Here is a 22,065-nt window from a genome sequence, read left to right as displayed (position 1 = left end):
AAGACTAAACCCGGTTTGAAAAACTGGCCCTTAAGTCTTAATCAAGTCTACATGATCATTAATCAGTTTTACAAATACTGCAAATATAATATACATTTTTGAGTCTTGTGACAATCAAAAACGTGAATTCTGATAATTATTTAGACCCAATATATTAGCCAACAATTGTAATAATTAATAGAAAAAAATAAATACATAGAACCCGTTTTTTAAAATAATATGTATCAAATCAGTAATTTTTCGAGACTGAATAGAATATAACGTGGCAAAATGGGCTGACTTAAAAACCCAATAATTGAAGCAAATACTTTAATTAACGACTCATGATTGGTTAAATAAAAATTCAATCAATACTTGAAGTTAAGTGAACTTAAGTTTCGTAATTTCGTCATAATCAAGATTATTTTCGAAATCCTCTTACAGAAAGCTATTGTGAAATACTTCACCTATTTTTATAACGAAAATATGAAGCGTAATTAGCTCATTAATGTTTGAGATATGATTGAAAGCATTCTGAACTGAGTATAGCCATTTTGATTGGTAAAATTAAATACAAAAAATAAGAATGGGACAAAAAAATTATTGGATCTCTATTGAACAAATTGGCCGATTTAATAAATTCATATAGCTTTTACTTGAAAGATTAAAGTTGATTCAAAATTTCGCATCTCCATAAAAATCAACCATCGAAGCATTCTTAAGAAAGATTAATGTAAATCTGAATCTTAAGTCTTAGGCATGTCTACATGATCGTTCTTAGACAAGTCTAATGCAAGATATTCTAAGCAAATCTGTTGCAATAGTTGTGTAAAACTCATTAGGTCAAACTTGCTAAAGAATTACTTGAGGTACCTAATGCAAAAAACTGCCCTTAGTTCTTTACTTTCTAGCCCATGTATTCGTCATTAGTATAGTAAATTTAGAGCTGCTCACTTAATGTTCGATTTAATTTTATCAACCGATAAAGTTAACAATTTGTAGCGCTTTTAATTTTAATGAGGACTACTTTGCTGTAGGTACTGAATTTAAACTTCGGGTTAGGATAGAAAAAATAAACCCGATATCGTAAAGAATTCTGCAGCAACTCTTACTTGACATTGTTATAGTAATTATCATGATTAAGAATTGCTCCAGGCTGTGTCTATAATTGTAATTACTTCATAACAAGAAATAGTTTTAATTATTACCCTACAAACGATAATACTTGAAGTTTTTTATATGAGGGCTCTGTTTTTGCACTAAAAACTGTAATTGCTCACCTTAATCGCGAAAGTTGTTTAAATTGAATGCCATTTTAAAAGATATTTATAAAGGAATATTTTTCAATATAATGTTTAGTTGATTCATAATGAGATTACTTTTAAAAAATTGATTTAGTCCGAAGCCTCTAGTGCGTCAATTATCATGTTCGGACTCGTAAAAACTTTGTAACTTAAAAAAAATACGACGAACCGACTTAATTTTTTTTTTATTATCTTTGTATTTTTTATCACAATAACCCGCTCGAAAATCGCTTTCTGAATCCTTTTTGTTTAATTGTAAACAATTAAAAACGTAGAACTGATTATTTACAAAAAAATTAGCTGCCATTTTATTTTTACTGTTGTTATTTTTTTTTCTCTCCATCAACAACGGGCTGCAGCACTAGCGTGGCAATAGAATTGAAAAAAAAGAGCGACCTCTAAGACAAAAAAGCGGGATATTTAAAAAAAAATATTAAACCTAAAATTCATGTTAAAAAAAAATCAATTAATATTCTGAAATAATAATAAAAAAAAAATAAATAATTATTAAAAATAAAATTAGCGATTGAGGCTTGCACTTTTTAATTTTTCACCATTTTTTTCTGCACTACTCTTTTTTCTGTGTAATTTTTCATGAATTTTTAAAATTTTATATTCATACAAAATATTATTTTGAAAATATTTTTTTTCTATGACATTGAGGGTGCATTTCTAAATGCGCTGCGAGCAGCTGTAGCATATATTTGAAAATAAATTATAAGAAATTAGAGAAAAATTAAAAATCGTAAGTTGAAATGAAAGGGCGGCAGAATATGATAGAAAAATATTTAAAATGAAAAAAAAAAAAGCACGCAAGTGTTTGAACAAACCTTAGTGGGGAAATAATGTGCAGAAGGGTGTCCTAGTACACTTGGAGATTTAATTTAAATTTCTCCAAGTGCATTGCAGCTAAAAAAACGTCACTTAACTGCTATTTCCCACCAGACGATGCCAGATGATTTTGCTCAGGAACTTGGAGGTTATCAGCATCAGCAATTCGCAACACTTTACACTAGCACTGAACACTCAACATTTAACGACACCACAGACACTTTGCACGATTTAAATTTTACAAACACCACTATTTAATTAAACAATAACTATGAGCAACAAATTTTATGGATAATTCCGCGAATTAACTATAAATACTGTGTTTCAATTTAAACGTAAAGGATCTGGACTACTACTGCCATTGTCGATGATACTGACTGCCGCTATCGAACCGCCAGTTGATACAAAGCAATCGACTTTGCGATTCATCGACCGCCCCCACTTCAGTAAAAATTTGAACGTTAAATACAGTGACGCGCAGCAGCGCCAACTTGGCGCGAAATTTCAAAATTGAAATTTAATAATTTTATTAAAATTAATTTGTGTCAATAATTATATTAATCAGACTGAAAAATATACTCGAGTTTTTATTTTCATCAATAATTTATTAATTATTCTTATTACTTGCGCGGTAAATTTGAAAATATTCGAAAAATAAATTATTAGAAATGGGAGGAAAATTAAAAATTTATACGAATATGATAGAAATATTTAAAATATAAGAAAAAAAAAACAAATAAAAATAAACACGCAAGTGTTTCACACAAAAATCTTGCTGCTATAACACTGAACGAACTTGCACGGTCTACTATCTGCTGAGCTGATGATCGCAGCGCATTTCGGAATGCACTCCAAATCATCTGTCGGTATCTTATTTGTAGACTCGACTTAACCCAACGCTCTCTGTACAAATTAAGTACAACTAAAAAACAATTTCTTTCCCTGTCTTTCCCTACATCCCCAATCTCCGACATCAATATCGTCCAGAGATAGAAGATCAAATAAAAAAATGTCCGCTGCCGAATTAATTCCACGACCCGTCCGGGTTTCGCCCTTCATCAAGGTAAATAATAAATTAAAACTTATCATTACTTCTTAAATTATTACTCTACATAATTATCCACAAACTCACTTATTATTATTTTTAATTCACACTTGATTATTTCAAAATTATCAATATAATACTTACCAAGACATTACATAATTTTTTAACCTTTAAAATTTTTTTTTAATTTTATAATTTATATTTATATGAATAAAGTATAAACTGATATACTAATATATTTATTGATAAATAGTTTTCAAGATGGACATTATTAACAGCTGGAATATTTTATGGAATATTTTGGCAAAGTCGCTTTTCTAAGAAAGAAGCAGCATTCCAGGAAGTTGAAGTAAAACGCAAAGCTATTAGAGACAAGCAATTGGCTGAAGAAAAGAAACGTCTTGCTGAAGGTTATTATATTTTTTATTTTTTTTTTTTTTAGTAACAGACCTAGTATTTTATAAATAAGTCAGTAATGTTCTAATTAAATGGACGTAAATAACAATAACGTGACAACTGACATAGACGTCATTTTTAGAAAATTAGGTTAAAAAATTTAAAGCTATTTTTTATAAAACTTATCTGGAAATTATTGGAGCACAAATTACTTCCATGTGCTTTTATTAATCATGTTCTACAAAAAAAATATTAGTTTGAGGATTTAAAATAAGCAGTTCCATAAAAAATCAACTAAAATTTTGTATTACGAAATACAAAATAGCGAATCTAATTATCAAAAACGTTTCATAAGACGACTCGGTTTTGCGAAATTACTAATCGTACTTGTCTATTAAATCCAATTAATCTCAAGTAACTTGACACTGTACTGCTAAAATAATTACAGCAGAAATATTGTAACGTAAAAAGTTAATTACAAAAAAATTGAAAACTTGTAATTCGAAAAGTTTATTTATTATTTGTTGCAATACCGTAGCAAATTACTTGAATTTTAATTCTAGTTAACGACTGGCCGTCTGCAATCTAGTATTTAAACTCCTGTTACTTAACTCGATTTTACAAAAATTTTTATCCCAGATAATTTATTTGTGTCAATAATTTTTTTTATTTCATGATTTACAAAACTTTTTTTTTAACGCCGGATTACTCACAAAATTTTTTGAATTACTTACTGCCACCAGTTACCGATGAATCTTTACGTAATGGATGTCTTTGACGTCTTTCTTTATATTTATTTAACATTTTATATATATTCATATACAATAAATATATTTATAATAATTGTATCAATTAATTAGCTATCAATAATTAATATAAAATTATTATTTTTATTTATTTTTATAATTTGGAGACTGATTTTTAGCGAAATTTTAAATTGAAATTTGAAAAAGTTTATTTATTATTTTTTGCAATAACGTAGCAAATTACTTGAATTTTTATTCTAATTAATTACTGACCCTTTGCAATCTAATATTTAAACTCAAGTTCCTTAACTCGATTTTACAAAAATTTTTTTATCTTATAATTTTAAAAAATTTTCTTACCATCAAACTACTCGACAAAAATTTTTTAGTTACTACGGAATCCATTGTTACAAAAATATCAAAAATAGTTTTTTTTCTTTTTTTGGATTGTCAAGTTATTGCTTGTTTAGGTCCATTTTGATTCTGAAAGTAGTAGACATTTTATTATTAAAATATTTTCATAAACGAGTCACTTGTCATCATGAGAGTCAATAGTTGAAAATACGCACGTAAAGTAGCTTCAACTTATTTACAAAAATATATCATATCTATTTTCTTTCAAAAATTAAGTCACTGATAAGAAATTTTGATTTAAAAATTGCTTGAGATCTCACTGAATATTTTGTTAGATGATAATTATATTAATATATTTTATATAATAATTTATCGACTATAGGGTCTGAAACCTTATGAATATTTTTAATTTTAATAATAAATTGTTGATAAGATATATATAAATATCTAAATATGTATTAATTTTTTCAGCTGAAATGAGAGAACTGGAAAAGATGATGAAGTAAATGTATAAAAATTAAAAATGCCACATCCATAGTCAAATTTTCATTTACGATAAAAATATGATAATTATTTATAATTATTGTTAAATTTAATGACATTGTCATTATTGATACGATGATAATATAATTAAATATGTAAAGATTCATTAAAAAATATATTACGTGGTAAATGTATATAAATACAATTCTTTTTATTTACTAATATTTATTTTAAACCTATAAATAATTAATTTAATTAATTATGATTAATTATTTTATATTACAGTTAATTTAAATAATTTACTTGTTTAAAGATAATTTTTTTTTTTTTTTTTTTTTTTAAAGTATTTCAAAGAACAATACAACGGCTAATAGTACCGATACAAATAATTGAAACAATTACCGGTTAAACAAGTAAAATATGTAGATGTATATTACAGACAGTACAAAAATAATTTATGTTTTTTTTTAACCTTCCTTAAAATTATCATCAATTGGATATTCGTCATTTGAATATATAGGAACTATGAAAAAAAGAATTCAAACTGTAGCAATAGTTCCGGATCCATGATTTTTTCATGTCTCCCCAGGTGGAAATTTTTTTGAATTTTCTCTGAAAAACTCAGGGCGTGTTCAGAAATACACTCTGGAGATGAAAAATTACCTATCCAGGTGTGATTAGTACCTTTGTAATGTTAAATCGCACCTCTGGTTCGACCAGAGGATATTTCTGAACGCAGGAGTTGAATATTTCTCTTCCAGAGTGTGTTTCTGAATACTCCCTCAGTTTAGTTCTAAAGTTCTAAAAACTTTTTTAGAGTTATTCAGAGAAAAGTCCGAAAAATTTCCATCAGGATCTTGATGGTTTTGCTAAGAAATCACTCAATGATCTTAAGCTTATAGAAAATGTATAAAATTACTTTTCAATAATTTTTTTTTTATATATGAATCTAGAATTACATAAAATTCAAGGAAACATTAACAATATGAAGAAAATTTTATTATTATATTAATTATACTGGTCGTCTATTGGTACACCGAAAAGAACCCGTGACCAGTAGCGAAACAATCAGTCACGTTAATGTTATTGGTGAATATTAACGATGCGTTTTATTGACTGGCTAAATCAAGTGCATTATTAATTATTATTGGAGACATAATATTTAATGCAGTAAGTATGATTGTTTTAAAAAATGCTTAAATATAGACAAACTCTGATTTAAATAATAAAAATAAATTATGGTACTGAAGTCAGCTGACGTCTAATAATTTTTGAATTTTTTTAAAAACGATAAGTTATAAAAAAAAGAATATTTGAAAAATTGCATCAGTAGTTTTTTCTCTTTTCTACATGCGCATATTTTTAGTCCGTTTTTTTTTTAATTTGTTGGAAAAAAAATCCGAAAATTGTTAACTGTCTGCTAACTTCTGAGTCATGTATAAATTTGAGTGTTTAATATTTTTTTTTTTAAATTATTTTATTAAATATAACCTTAAATAATTTTGAAATTTTAAATGCATTTTAAATAAACGCATAATGGAAATAAAAAAAAAAAGAAATTATAATTTTTTTGATAATTACTTTAAAAGTATTTTACATTTATTATTAATTAATAAAAGAAATTTGTCTTTTTAAAACTTTTCGAAAAAAAAATTTTTTTATAGATATCAAATTTAAAGAAAATTAATTAATTCGATTATTCTTGAATAGGCAAATGTTGATCTTATATGATATGATAAATTATTTTTTTTTTATTTATTCTTTTATTAAAAATTCATTTTAATATTTTTCCTATAAAATAAAATGTTTAAAAATTTTTAAAAATGGCCTTAATTATTTGTAATTATAATAATGTAATAATTCACATAAATTTATTCCCACACAACTAGTATTCAAGATAAACAAGTTCAACATATATATAACTATTATATAACAAATAACAACATTACCGATCAAGTATTTTAAAAATAAAATAGACGCAGAAAAATTTTTAGTAAAAATTACCCAAAAAATTTGATACTGTGAGGTCATGTAGTAAATATCTAAATTTTTCCCATGCAAATTGTAAAATATACTACTCCATAGCATATAAATTAAGTGCAATTTCTACTAACAACATAGTAAAAATTTAGTTACTGGCTAGATGTCATTACAGTATCAAACTATGGGTAATTTTTACGCAAAAATTATCTGCATATGTAATTAAAAATATACTCAATAAAAATTATATCATTGCAGATAATTATTCTATTGTTAAATAATAATGGATACGACTTTTATGTATGTCATTATAATTTCACTGATTATTTCAATTGTTATTTTTATTATAAAACAGTTTTTTAAAGATTGTGGAAATAATGAATCTAATTATATACCCAATCGAAAAGGTAATATATATATTATTTTTAATTTATACAAAAGTATAAATAGTATTAAATAATACAATTTTTTTTTTAAGCTTTCTCAAATAATAATTACGGGTATCGTTATCGTACAACACATTTATATGATAATCATAATTCTACTGCGTATATAAGTGATCATTATAATGATCTAGGACCAGATTATCTTAATATGTCGTCATTGGATCCCAATATTTTTCATTTCGATACTAGTAATGTAGAAAATGGACATTGCAGTAATGGAGATACTAAAGTTTGCGATTCTGGAGGTGGTGATACTGGATGTTGTGATAATTCTAGAGATGGTGATACTGGATGCTGTGATAATTCTGGAGATGGCGATACTGGATGCTGTGATTCTGGAGCTGGTGATTCCGGAGGCTGTGACTATGGCGATGGTGACACTGGAGGTTGCGATTCTGGAGGTGGTGATGACGGAGGTAGTTATGATTAAATATATATAAGTAATATGAGTACCTAACATACATATATGTATTTAAATCCAAAGATATAACGGAATATGTAAAAAAATTATTTTGTATATTAATAATTAAACTTATGTAAAATTTTTGTTCACTCTAATCTCCATCATCTAGAGGATCTAGAGTAAAAGTCAACATACCTGCGGTAACATAAAAGGCCTTAAAAATTAATATAATAAAATAATATATTATTTTGATAAATTATTTATTGTTATTAATACTCGGAGAAAAATATACAGCAATTTTTACTTAAAAATATGAGTTGAAATTACTCAATTCATATTGTAATTTTAAAACGCTATTGAAATTGTGTAATTTTTACTGTTTTGATAATTTAATTTTTATTTAGGCTTGGTAATTTTTATTACTTGAATATGGAAATAAATATAAATTGCACGAATAAACTTGTCTATATATATTTAGTAAATTTTACAATATTCTATATGTAAATAAATAAAACTATATTTTTATCAGTTTTTCAACTTTAATTATGTACTGTACTATATTGATTATTATAACTATTTAATGCCATCTGTATTAGTGTTAGTGTCAATTTATATTTTTAAATAAATCACTTGGTTTAAGCGAGATTCGAACCCTGATCTCCCGCGCGCGAATCCCCCCCCTTAATCTATCGGTCCGATGTCTCCTTATTGGAACGAGAGTCTCTGAACTTGTATGCATATTCTTACTCTATCCCTACCAACTTTTGAATTTTATCGATCTGCTTTGGAAAAATTACAAGCCGTTTAGTAATTTTTAGTTGCTGCATAACACAGAAATTACTAAACAGATTGTAATTTTTATATATAGTAGTCCCGGTGAAAAAGTCTTCCCAAAATCGACAGTGGGGGTATAGGAAATACGTGCTAACTAATGGTAGTGGGTTTCGCTAGGTAGAAAATAGGGACAATTAATTAATTAATGTAACGGGACCTAAGTCCACCTCCGCCGACCGGAAGCCGATTCCTCACCTTTTTGGGCATACTCGCGCTGCGAAATCCTTTCTTTTCTACCATAATATTATAAAGCGAAACATTGAGCAAGCTCAATATTGGCGGATGTTATAACCCTTAGGATCAGAGATCCTTTGCGTGTGGGTGCCGAACCAACAGCCTATTTAAGAGGATATGTCATCTATTCTCTTTTTCACACACATGTGAACAAACGAAATGGTCCTTGTTGCACTTAAATTAGCAAATGGAAATTTAAAATGAGCCGTTCTCAGATATAAACTGAAATTTCCAAACGAGAAGCATTTCATTCAATAAATAATAACTTTACGTATCGAATGAAATATTTTATTTAATGATTTGGGTCTTTATCTATGAAAACAGTTCATTTAAAAATCACCTATTTCTCTCTCTTAATGCATATTTTTACTCGGAAAAAAATTACTTTTGACAAAAATAAAAGCTATTGGATTCCATTAGTGGCTTAGCGTTACTTTCCACGTGGTAATTTTTGCTTACTTTTTTTCCGTGTAGTTAATTTTGATACTTTTTCAGAGTAAAAATCGTTTAATCGCATAATAATAGTACTGTGTGACAAGGGATGAAACAAGACGATTTCAGACAAGGCTGAAATTGGCTGCCCGAGCCGTACTTTCACCGGAAACGCACCACCCTATAGATTATAATCTAAATGTAATGTTTTAAACAAAATTTTGAATGTTAAATAACAACTCGAAGTTGAATTAAAAAAAAAAGAAATTAATAATTCAAAAATTATAAATAATTTATATAATTCTTTATAAAATCAATGTTTAACATGAGCAATTTTTTGTCACCCATGCGCACCCCATAAAAAAACAACTATACCGATCCAGTATTAGCAAAACAAAATAGCGAACGCACATAATTTCCGCATTACATCTTTAAATAACGTTATCAATTAAAATTTCAATTTAAAATGGATATCGTTTTTTTATCAATTCTCATTATTTCGGTGTTAGCAGTTTTCGTATTAATTATTGTAATAAGAAGCTGTATGAGATGCTGTAAAAAGAACAATACAACAGATAATAGCACCGAAACAAACAATTGAAACAATTATCAGTAAAACAGGTAAAATATATAGATATATATTATAGACAATACAAAAATAATTGATATTTTTTTTAAGCTTCCTCATAAAATTATCATCAATTGGATAATTTTTTCCGTCAAAGTCAAACAAATATGTCCTGTAGAAGAGGTTACATAAATTTATCATAAATATAAATTTTACGTAAAAATATTATCTGCGTTTTGTCATCTACTTCATACATTTATATTTATTCAAATCCAGTGTTAAGAAAAAAATTTATATTTTAATTATCGTATAAATTTTTATTAATTTAATGTCACCTAGGGGTAACTTGAAGATAAATTTTTTTTTATTTTAAAAAACTTTAATAAATTTTTTCAAAACTATCCAAGAAATGGCGCTGATTTTAAAGTCATGGGATGTTTCAAAATATTAAAGAAATTTTTTTTTTTATTATATGTAATGGAATATAATTTATTCTTTCAAAAAAAAATTTCGTATTATGGAAAAAAAAAATTCTTGGCAAGTTTGAGTCTAGTCCGTTAACGTCAACTCGTTTCCCAAAACGATTGAAAATTTACATGTAAAAAAATTCAAAAAATGCTCAAGTATTTCGTAGTTTGTCGCCGAATAAAATCGTAAAAATGATGATTTTATAGAAAATTAAACCACGAAATACCCAAACTTTTTTTTTATACGTTTAATAGAAAATATGAACATTAATTTTACGTAGCAGTATATTTTTTTTAATTAATTTTAACTAACGAAAAAATTTTTTAAAAATCCAATGCATTTTACGTTTAAATTTTCATATACATTCCGAAAAAATTAATATAGTAAATTTGAGGGACAGATTATACTTATTGGATTAGGTTCAAATTTTGGCGGGACTTTTTTTCTTCCATCATATGAACTAATTTTTTGGGCAGAATGAATTAATTCCAAGGTAACCAAAATAACAAAGACTAATATGTATGACATTAAAGAAATATTGTAGTCTCTATATATATGAATAAGAAAATTTTTTTTAAAATTCATTTTGACATTTTTTTATAAAATAAAATTTTGTAAAATAAAAGAAAATGGCCTTCATTATTTATAATTCTATCAATGTAATGAATTAATATACATTTATTTCTACCCAACTAGTATTCAACATAAAGAATTTTGATATATTTATATATCAAGCTCTTCAAATCGATCAGAAGACTATTTTTCTATAAGCTTCACATTAAAATAAAAATAACTAGAAAACAATGGGGAATTCAAAAAAACTTTATAGGAAATAACTTGTAGGGAATAAAATTGTCTACAAAAAAGATCCAATGATATTTTGTGATAGGTCTGATAGTTTCGCCGGAAAAGTAAAAAGATCTCAAAATTTAATATGAATCCGACTTCAACCTCAAATAACTTTTGAACAAATAGATTTATCAAAAAATGATAAGAAACTTTTTTTGTAGAGCATTCAATTACCTACAAAATTATGCCTGCCAATTATTCCTATGACGCATCGTTAGCTACTTATAAAAATCAGAAGTCGTAAAAAAAAATTTTCCTATGTTATTCTTATGGAAAATAGAAAAGTGCAACGCGGCAGCTGTTAATATTAATATTAACAGCTCAAACTTTCACAGTATTTTTTTTTCGTCATTTCCAACAATATTTTCGATATAATGAAGAAAAAAAAAATAGTCGGTTTTTTTGATACAGCCTAATATATACCTAGACAAAAGTCTTAAATTACATGAAAATGATCGGAAAAATCCGATCACAAAATATTCTATAACAATAAAAATTAATTTCAAGTGATATTCAAATTTCAAATATTTTAGAATTTATCAGAACGTTTTCAAAATTTTCAAAAGTCCAAAAAATTCAGTACATATTGTCATCCCAACAAGAGATTGCACTTCGGGTGTCGTCGGTTTTTACTCCCACTCTGGATGTTTTATGTGTTAAATGTTCTCCTACTTTTCTGTACGCATGCGCAGTTCACAAATGTTCGGTAGTGGGAGCAATTTCCGAGGTCTATTCTCTTACTGGACCACAATAAATACATAAATACAAACACACTACGAAAAAATAACCCGCCGGCTATTCGGGTATATATATATACATGTATGTAGGTTTATGTGTACATATATATATATATGTGTATGAAATGATATAAATATGTAACCAATAACAACATTACCGATCAAGTATTTAAAAATAAAAAATATACTCAACAAAAATTATATCATTACAGATTTATTATTTTATTGTAAAATAATAATGGAATATATTTATATATTTATTTTTATATTTTCACTGATATTTATAACAATTGTTATTTTTATTCTAAGACTAATTTTTCAAAATTGTGGAGATAATAGATCAAATCATATAAACAATCAAACAGGTAATGTATATAAACATATATACATATATATTTATTATTTTTAATTTATGCATAAGTATGAGTTTTATTAATAATCCTGAAGTTAGCAGACATTTTAAAATTTTTGAATTTTTGTTTTTCAATAAATCAATTGCAAAAAAAATAATATAAAAATATGCACATGTAGAAAATTTAAAAAACTACAGGTGCAATTTTTAAAAATAATTTTTTTTTAATGTTTTATCTTCTAAAAAAAAATCAAAAAATTATTAGACGTCTGCTAACTTCAGTATCATGTTTTATTAACTAATTAAATTTTTTTTTAAGCTTTCTCAAATGATGATCACGTATATGGTTTTGGTACAACAAATATATATGATGATCATAATTCTACTGCGTATATAAGTGATAATTATAATGATTCAGTATCAGGATATCATCATACGTCGTCATCGCATCATGGTATTAGTCATTGCGATACTAGTAATGTAGATAATGGACATTGCAGTAGTGGAAATACTGGAGGTTGCGATTCTGGAGGTGGTGATACTGGAGGTGGTGATTCTGGAGGTGGTGATTCTGGAGGTGGTGGTGGCGGAGGTAGTTGTGATTAAATATATGTAAGTAATATGAGTACCTAATATATATATGTATATATATATATATATTTAAAGCCAAGGATACAATGGAATTTGTAAAAAAATTATTTTGTCTATTAATAATTAAACTTTTGTAAAATTTATCATGTACCTGAAAATCGGAACGTTTTTCGCGGAATGAAAGTAAAAAAATGAAATGAAAAGTAAACAATCTACTGGATCTTGATTTTTGAAATATTTTGCATAGGTGCTAGTATGTCAGCCAAAAATTAAAGGTCACCTTCAACTATCCCTTATGTCACCTTAAGCAGTCAGAATTCAAATTATATAAATTTTTTTATTTTTGTTCCACAAAAAACGATCCGATTTTCAAGTGCATAATTTATGTTCATTCTCATCTCCAAGATCTAGAGGATCTAGAGTCAAAGTCAAGACGTTTGCAGTAAAATAAGAGGCCTTAAAATTAATATGATAAAATAATGTTTTATTTTGATGAATTGTTTATTGTTATTAGTATCCGTTTTTAAGGGATATTAGATACAGAGTAAAATGGGACAGCTATGAAATTTAATTTTGAATGGCACAAAATTACATAAAGTCCAGAAAATCGAAAGCTAAAATTTTATTTGTTATAGCAAATGAGTTATTGATTTTTTAATAAATTTAACGAAAGAGACAAGATAATTTAGTGAATTTGAAATTTTAATTTTATTTTTTGAGATAAAAAATTGTAAAAATTATCGATTAAATATTTTTATTTGTTTTTATAAAATAACATTTAATTGTAATTATTTTTATTTTTAATTTCCAATTAAAATTTAAATGAAAAATAAAATGGTTAGTCTTTTTGAGTTTGTAAAAATTATTTTTTACTATGTTTTTAACAACGTGAGCTTCGAAGAATGATAATGTGAATTTTAAAGTGATAAAAAAATAACATCATCTTCAGGATTGAGAAATATTCAAATTTTCAGTCTGATTTTTGGGAGCAAATATCTTAGCAATGGTTACATTTTCAAAAATTTAAAATCACACCTTTGTAGAGCATTCAATTTTCTACTAAAACACGTATTGAATATTTCTGAATTCTCATTGGCTGACATGTTATAAAATTCAGAACGTGCAAAAACAAGCTCCTTGAATTGTATCAAACTTTGACCTTGGATATTTTTTGAATGGTCCAATTTATACCAAAATCATAGACCTTTTTTGTAGACCAGTAAATTTGCACAAAATCTTTCGATATAATTTTTCAGTATCTTTATTTGTTCGAAAATTATGAAATTTTTCTCATCTTACTGAATAAAAAATAGAAAATTATAAACAGCCACCTCTTAAGAGGGTCTATAGTAATTTCTGTCCAAATTTTTCTCTTAAAAAAATCCTCTAAACGCAAAATTAAAACGAGACTTGATGCATTATTTTATAATCTAGCAATCTAGGTTTTCATTTTTAAAAAATATTCATCTGTTTAAAAAAAAAATGTGAACAGTTTTCGTTTACTGTGCAAGTGCAACAAGGATAGTATCGTTCGTCGACTTGAGTGTGATAGAGAAAAAAGTTCAGACCCCTCTTATCAATATTAAGAGCTCAAATTTTAACTGTCGCTATGTTTTAAGATACTCGATTTTTTAATGTTCTTAAAAAAAAAAAAAAAAATTCAGTCCCTTTATTTGAAACAGTCCAATATATATATACATATGTTTATAATAGGACCCATTGACAAAATATACCTTTATATATAAATATATGTGTGTGTATATGTATCTGTGGTATTATATATATGAAGGTATATTTTGTCTATGGGTCCTATTATATATACAATATATATATGTCTACTATAATGCTCTAGACTCCGTAAAAATTTAGCAGATTGCAAAACAAGTAGTTCACGTGTAAATATCATCAGAAAAATGTAAACTAACATATATGTATATACTAATATATATATATATACAAATATAATAATTATTTTTATAAGTAATGTAATAATAATACTAATGAAAAAAAAAATAAAATTATAGAAATTTAAATCTCAAAGCGCCGATAAATTTAAAATAATAAATAATTATTAAACTGTAACTAAAAAATGACGGACATCTCAACGATTTATATAGTTCTGCTAACTACAGTCGCGATATGTTATATATCAGTAATGGGATATATTATTTATATAAATTGTTGTACTGATCAAGGATGGAGTAGATCGAATTTTACTGATCTCACTAATATGCAAGCAGGTTATTATTATTATTTATAACTTAATTATATGTAATGATTTTTATTTTCAAATTTTTTATTTCGCATTTTTTTTAGCTGCTTCTCCAGTCATTGCAGTTATCCACTGAAAAAATCGTCTATAGAAAAATTAATTACTGCATTTTGATAAATATATATGCCAATAATGAATACCTCAAGTACTTTTTTTGTCAATTATAATTTATGTATTATATAAATTTTGATTATATATTTTTTTATGCTAGTGATATTTGTTAAAAAAAATGACAATAAAAGGAAAATTTTTTGTATTTAATCTATTCTTTAATTCAAAAATTAATATGTACGGGCGTAGATAAGCGATAACGTGTCAATCGACTGAAATTTGATTTTTAATATTTTTGTACCAAACGGTTCCATAGTAACTCAGAAATTATTTTCGAGTAGCTTGGCTTTCAAAAGAATTTTTTTAAAATCACAGATTTTAAAAAATTGTCAGAAATAAATTATCTGAGATAAAAATTTTTGTAAAATCGAGTTAAGTAACTTGAGTTTAAATACAAGATTGCAGAGGGCCAGTAATTAACTAGAATTAAAATTCAAGTAATTTGCTACGTTATTGCAACAAATAGTAGATAAACTTTTTTAAATTTCAATTTAAAATTTCGCTAAAAATCAGTCTCCAAGTTATAAAAATGAATAAAAATAATAATTTTATATTAATTATTAATAATTAATTAATTAATATAATTATTATAAATATATTTATTATATATGAATTTATATAAAATGTTAAATAAATATAAAGAAAGACGTCAAAGACATCCATTACGTAAAGATTCATCGGTAACTGGTGGCAGTAAGTAATTCAAAAAATTTTGTGAGTAATCTGGCGTTAAAAAAAATTTTATAAATCAAAAAATAAAAAAAATTATTGACACAAATAAATTATCTGGGATAAAAATTTTTGTAAAATCGAGTTAAGTAACAGGAGTTTAAATACTAGATTGCAGAGGGCCAGTCATTAACTAGAATTAAAATTCAAGTAATTTGCTACGTTATTGCAACAAATAATAAATAAACTTTTCTTATTACAAGTCTTTAATTTTTTTGTAATTAACTTTTTACGCTACAATATTTCTGCTGTAATTATTTTAGCAGTACAGTGTCAAGTTACTTGAGATTAATTGGATTTAATAGACAAGTACGATTAGTAATTTTGCAAAACCGAGTCAAGTCTTATGAAACATTTTTGATAATTAGATTCGCTATTTTATATTTCGTAATACAAAATTTTAGTTGATTTTTTATGGATCTGTTTATTTTAGATCCTCAAACTATTATATTTTTTTTGTTGAACATGATTAATAAAAACACTGGGAATCAATTTGTGCCCTAATTTCGAGTTAAATTTTATTAAAAATAGTTTTAAATTTTTAAACTCAATTTTATCAAAATGACGTCTATGTTGAATCACGTTATTGCTCAAGTCAGTTTATTTTCAAAAAAACTACCGGTGTCAATTAAATGTCAAAACTGCTCTTTTGACTATGAAAATTTTTGTAGTCTGTAAGGTTGGTAGGTACGAATATTTTGAATAAACAGATCAATATAAAAATGGCACATCGTAGTAGAAATATTTCAAAGTACCCAAACACTGCCAATAAAAATTTCAATTTTATTTATTATTTGATATAGAATAATGAATTATTTCCAATTACTGCTCATTTTATTTGGAGTTCTGATTATTATTGTTTTAACAATAACCATAGTATTATACTGCGCTCAATACTGTGAAAATAAACTTTTACCGAAAGATATTAAGAATAAAAAAAAAAACAATAAAAATTATGATTATAGTAAAACAGATACAGGTAATCATTTTTAATATTACTATTATCATTACTATTATATATAGTTTTATCATGGGAATATTGACGATAAAAAGAATGAAATCGATTATAAAAAAAAATTTTAAATACTTTTTAATATTTGAATACTTTTGAATCTCCCTTTTTATGGGCATTTAACACTGCAAATCATTTCGAATCGTTTGTTTTAATCAGGGTATACTGAAAATCATAATCATTAGTAAAAAAAATTTTTAATTAAAATAAACCAATAAAATCCTTAGGTATAAGAAATAAATTTATTAAATGCATGTCAAATATATTTTTTATTATCACAAATTGTTTTTGGTTTTTAAAAATATATTAAAATTTTTGAATTTTTAATACTTTCGGTATTACCATTTGTTAACAAATTACGTTTTATATTTACGTAATTTTTTTTCTCAAACTTGAAGAAAATCAAAAAGATTTTTTAAAAATTATTATTATTATTAATTATTAAAATATTAGATATAAATTTATATTTTATCATGCAGGATCACATATGATCATATATAAGTAATATATGATCATACATTACATCACGCATGATGATATTCATAATAATGTATTATCATATATTCTTCATGATGATACACGATATCATGCATGATAATAAATTATACAATACATTATATTATATGATCATGTATCTCATCATGCATAATAATACAAAACTGATCATATACATGATAACACATGACTCTAATCATGTATTATCATGTATAATGATGAATCATCATACATGACCGTGATATACATGATCGTCATCATTTATACGATGATGTATCACACCATGCATAATATTATAAAAATGATCATATGCATGATGGTATACATGATCATGATCATGTGCAATGATGAATAATTATTTTATTTTACATGATCATGATTACATCATGCAGAATAATACAAAAGTAATTATATACATGATGTTATACATGATCATGATCATGCATTATCATATGTAATGATGCTTTATCATAATACTAAATATTATGATGTATCAATGGTCATATTTCATCATGCATGCATGATAAAATACGAGCATTCCCGTGTAAAAAATTATTGTTCATAATGAATTTAGATATAAATTTCATCTCGAAACTCAGATCGTGACACAAATAGTCAGTTCAAGTTCGTGGTGCCTAACATTAAAGTGAGAACATCAAGAGTACTTGTGGTCCCGAAAGTTAAAACGCGTTACTCCACGCGAGCTCCGCTGTATAGGATATCGAAGTTAGTCAATGAAATTGCACCTGAGATCGATATTTTCGATGTTTCAGCTAACAAATTTAAAAGTGCAGCTAGAAATTTAGTATTGTAATCAAAATAACGGTCATTTCATTGGTCGCAAAGCGGTTGGAAATTATACATATATATATATATATATATATATATATATATATATATATATATATATATATATATATATATATATATATAAGTGATATTTATTTATTATTATTGGTTATTTTTTGCTGTTTATTTTATTTTATATTTTCCTCGATGAACTGTTTTATCATCCATGTGATCTTATCTGTTTTTTAATTTGGAATTTTATTTTAGTTTATCATTTTTTGTATACTTATTGTTTCTATAATGTATAATTGCCGAATGGCGTAAATAAATAAAATAAATAAATAAATATGACTTTTTCATCATGAATTTTTATCAAGAACTTTAATCACTTCAAAATTATGACTCAATAAAATTTCAATCCAAGTGATCAGTAGTTCATTCACTAAATTAATTTTACAACCAAAACTGATTTACGTAAATCAAGTATTTGATAGAAGAAGTTTATTGGTAATTTCTGAATTGATAAATTTGACAAAAGGTTTAATTCAGTAAAAAATCAGTCAAGTTTCTATCGAAGTCATCACAAGTCCAATTCAAAGACATAATAAATTAATTTTATAATTGGTACTGATTTACTAGACGAAAAGTTGGAGTAAATTCATGATGAAAGTTATATTTGTGTCTCGCTCTGAGTTTCGACATGAAATTCAGATCTAAATTCATTATGAACGAAAATTTTTTTTACACGGGTTATTATAATTTAAACTTCAAACCATAATAATTATCATATAAATTATTTTTCAAGTAATTAAAATATTAATTTTAATAAATTTTTAGGCATCACAATAGACGAATACGATGATTTTAATACAGCAAATTTAAATTTTCAAATAAGTCACATAATTGCCCAAAATAATGATCATTACTTTGATCCGGGACATTATTATGCAGGAGGATGTGACTTGACTGCAGATTTTGGTGGATGTGATGCTGGAGGATGTGACGCTGGAGGGTGTGATTAAATAATTTATGAAAATAATAATAATAATAATAATCTAGTCCAGCAGAAATAATAATTATGATAATGAATAATTGTGTTAATATAATAATAATGTTATTTTATAATAGTGTACAAATTTCAATTTTATAAATATTTTTTTTAAATAACAAATTTATTGTTTATAAAATATAATTATTATATATTTTAATGTTTACATAATCATTTTGTAATAAAAATAATAAATGTTGTAATACATTTATTTTTAAGATTATATTCTTATTATTTATTATTAAATCACATATTTATTTATCATAAATTTTATTTTAGTTTTATTTCAAAATAATTTTTATATTTTTCTGGTCGTTTTATTTTTTAAAATTTAAATTGTCACTAAACTGTAAGAGATACGATAAAAATCATTCAATACAATTTTGTAGAAAATTTAATTTCCTACAAAAAATATATCCATAAATTCGATAGTTTAGACACTAGAGTCATTTATTTATAAAATATATATTTTTCAAAATTTCGCAACATTTTTTTGCATTTGAATTTAAATCGAAATTCTGTCTAAACCATCAAAGATATGATAAAAATATATGAGTACAATTTTGTAGGATATTAAATTTTCTACAAAAAAGATATCTATAAATTTTATCACAAATCCAATAGTTTGACTGTAAATTTTTAGTATTCCTTTTTACGATCAAAGATAATTTTTAAATTATCATTAATTTTACTAATTACGGCTTTCATTATTATCGCATGAGGTTGATTAAAATTTCTTATCAATATTCAGTAACAATAATTTGAATATACATTCATAACAAGCCAAATATTAACATCGACTTGTTTAGAATTTATTAATTTATTTTTTTAACTCGAAGAGTTCAGCCACGAATTTCAGCTCTAAGATAATAGAATATATACATAATTAAATCAATATATGAGTGAATTAATAAATTAATAAATAAGTAAAATGCTTCCAGTACTGAGCATTGAACTGGCAGTTGTTTTGGCAATTTTCTTTGCCGCTTATTTGGGTTTATTAATTTTTTTTTGGTATTATGTTCGTGACAAAATTATTTCCCCTCATGGAGACGGTTTTTTAAATAAAATTATTAAATCAGCAAATAAACCGGAGGTAACGTACTTAATTTATATATTACTAATTAATGCTGTTTTATTATTATTATTATTATTATTAATTTAGACAATTTTGAACCATATAGAGATATATGAAAGATTATGAGAAAATATTCATGTATTATAAGTACATACTATTGTTTTACTTAAAGAAAAACATTACTAACAAGTTTGAATTCTTAATTTAAATTTAAAGTACGCGCGATTTTGTTTAAAATATTTTTAGTTTGAAATACAAGTGAATCAAATAACTTTTTTTTAAACTTTATAATACTCAGCCGCTGTTAATAATATCAAAGTGCTGTTTGAAAGAAATTTGTAGGAAATTTAATGGTTTTTAAAAGTGCCGGAAGTAACTTTACTGTAACTCGAGTTGTCTCACTTTTGTTCGTTGAGAAAGTCAATTTTTATATGAAATTTACCTTTTTTCGCTTGCAGAGCATAAACTAGTAAAAATACAATAAAAATGTTCAGGAGAATTTTGTAGGAAATTGAATTCTCGTGAAAAAAAGTCCTATGAGTCAAAACGCTAAAGTCGATAGTTTACGAGTTACAGACATTCTAAAAATTTCAAAAATGAAATGTCTTCATTAAAAGAAAAGTTATTAAATTTTTATTTGCAAAATTACTAAAATATCTGTAACTTGTAAACTATCGACTTTAGCATTTTGACTCATAGGACTTTTTGTCAAGAGAATTCAATTTCCTACAAAATTTTCTTGAACATTTTTATTGTACTTTTACTAGTTTACGCTCTGCAAACGAAAAAAGGTAAATTTCATATAAAAATTGACCTTCCTAACGAACACAAGTGAGACAACTCGAGTTACAGTAAAGTTAATTCCGACACTTTTGAAAACCATTAAATTTTCCACAAATTTATTTTAAACAGCACTTTGATATTATTAATAGCGGCTGAGTATTATAAAGTTTAAAAAAAAGTTATTAAATTCACTTGTGTTTCAAACTAAAAATATTTTAAACAAAATCGCGCGTACTTTAAATTTAAATTAAGAATTCAAACTTGTTAGTAATGTTTTCCTTTTACTAAAACAACATTCTCTTTATTAGGGAAGAAAAAAAAAAACCATCGCACATGAACCGTTTTAATGGACAAATCCTCTTATATGAACATATATATGAGTCAGATATATTTAAACATTATATTCTTTACCCGAAAAAGATAATTTTAATTTAATTTAAATTAGTTAATAAATTCTTCTTTCATTTTCAGGTATTTATTACCATAGAAGATGCATGAGATCAAATATATGTTGAATAAATATACCAAGTATATATATAAATGTAAATATAAATATAAATATAAGTATATATAACTTATTCATTTATTGTAAATTAGACCTTAGAAAATTAAAAATACCTTAAACTTTTATACCTGAAAATTTAAAACCGGAAACCGGATTTCGATTTAAAATATCTATATTCCCTTAATTGCTATAGTAATTAGCAAATATTGAA

At 25.2% G+C, this 22,065-nt stretch overlaps 3 protein-coding genes across 11 annotated transcripts; all 3 read left to right on the top strand.

The window, feature by feature from the left end:
- Positions 1-3,017: 3,017 nt before the first annotated feature.
- Positions 3,018-5,343, top strand: LOC130672315 (uncharacterized). The gene is made up of 3 exons (XM_057476828.1): positions 3,018-3,177; positions 3,413-3,569; positions 5,127-5,343. The coding sequence occupies exons 1-3, from the start codon at positions 3,124-3,126 to the stop codon at positions 5,159-5,161; spliced, it is 246 nt and encodes an 81-aa protein (XP_057332811.1). The 5' UTR covers positions 3,018-3,123; the 3' UTR covers positions 5,162-5,343.
- Positions 5,344-6,164: 821 nt separating this feature from the next.
- LOC130672299 (loricrin-like) lies at positions 6,165-8,318 on the top strand. 3 transcript variants are annotated; one of them, XM_057476797.1, is made up of 3 exons: positions 6,165-6,308; positions 7,377-7,525; positions 7,597-8,318. In XM_057476797.1, exons 2-3 carry the CDS (start codon positions 7,402-7,404, stop codon positions 7,992-7,994), a joined length of 522 nt encoding a protein of 173 aa, XP_057332780.1. In that variant the 5' UTR covers positions 6,165-6,308; positions 7,377-7,401; the 3' UTR covers positions 7,995-8,318. The 3 variants fall into 3 exon arrangements, with proteins under 3 accessions (XP_057332780.1, XP_057332796.1, XP_057332786.1); XM_057476813.1 differs by lacking the exon at positions 6,165-6,308 and adding an exon at positions 7,075-7,094; XM_057476803.1 differs by lacking the exon at positions 6,165-6,308 and adding an exon at positions 7,161-7,306.
- Positions 8,319-12,126: 3,808 nt separating this feature from the next.
- On the top strand, positions 12,127-21,878 carry LOC130671628 (putative lysozyme-like protein). Of its 7 annotated transcripts, none has more exons than XR_008990584.1 (5): positions 12,127-12,454; positions 12,761-14,947; positions 15,057-15,272; positions 15,349-15,449; positions 19,278-19,682. XR_008990584.1 is itself a non-coding variant. In XM_057475767.1 (3 exons), the coding sequence occupies exons 1-2, from the start codon at positions 12,328-12,330 to the stop codon at positions 13,045-13,047; spliced, it is 414 nt and encodes a 137-aa protein (XP_057331750.1). In that variant the 5' UTR covers positions 12,144-12,327; the 3' UTR covers positions 13,048-13,053; positions 21,821-21,878. The 7 variants fall into 7 exon arrangements, 2 of the variants coding, with proteins under 2 accessions (XP_057331750.1, XP_057331674.1); XR_008990578.1 differs by having other exon boundaries at positions 12,148-12,454; positions 12,761-13,053; positions 19,278-19,663; XR_008990563.1 differs by having other exon boundaries at positions 12,761-15,272.
- Positions 21,879-22,065: the final 187 nt, after the last annotated feature.

This window comes from Microplitis mediator, chromosome 1 (genome assembly GCF_029852145.1).
Source record: "Microplitis mediator isolate UGA2020A chromosome 1, iyMicMedi2.1, whole genome shotgun sequence".
NCBI classification, from domain to species: Eukaryota; Metazoa; Arthropoda; class Insecta; order Hymenoptera; family Braconidae; genus Microplitis; species Microplitis mediator.
This window is presented reverse-complemented; position numbering and strand designations above follow the sequence as displayed.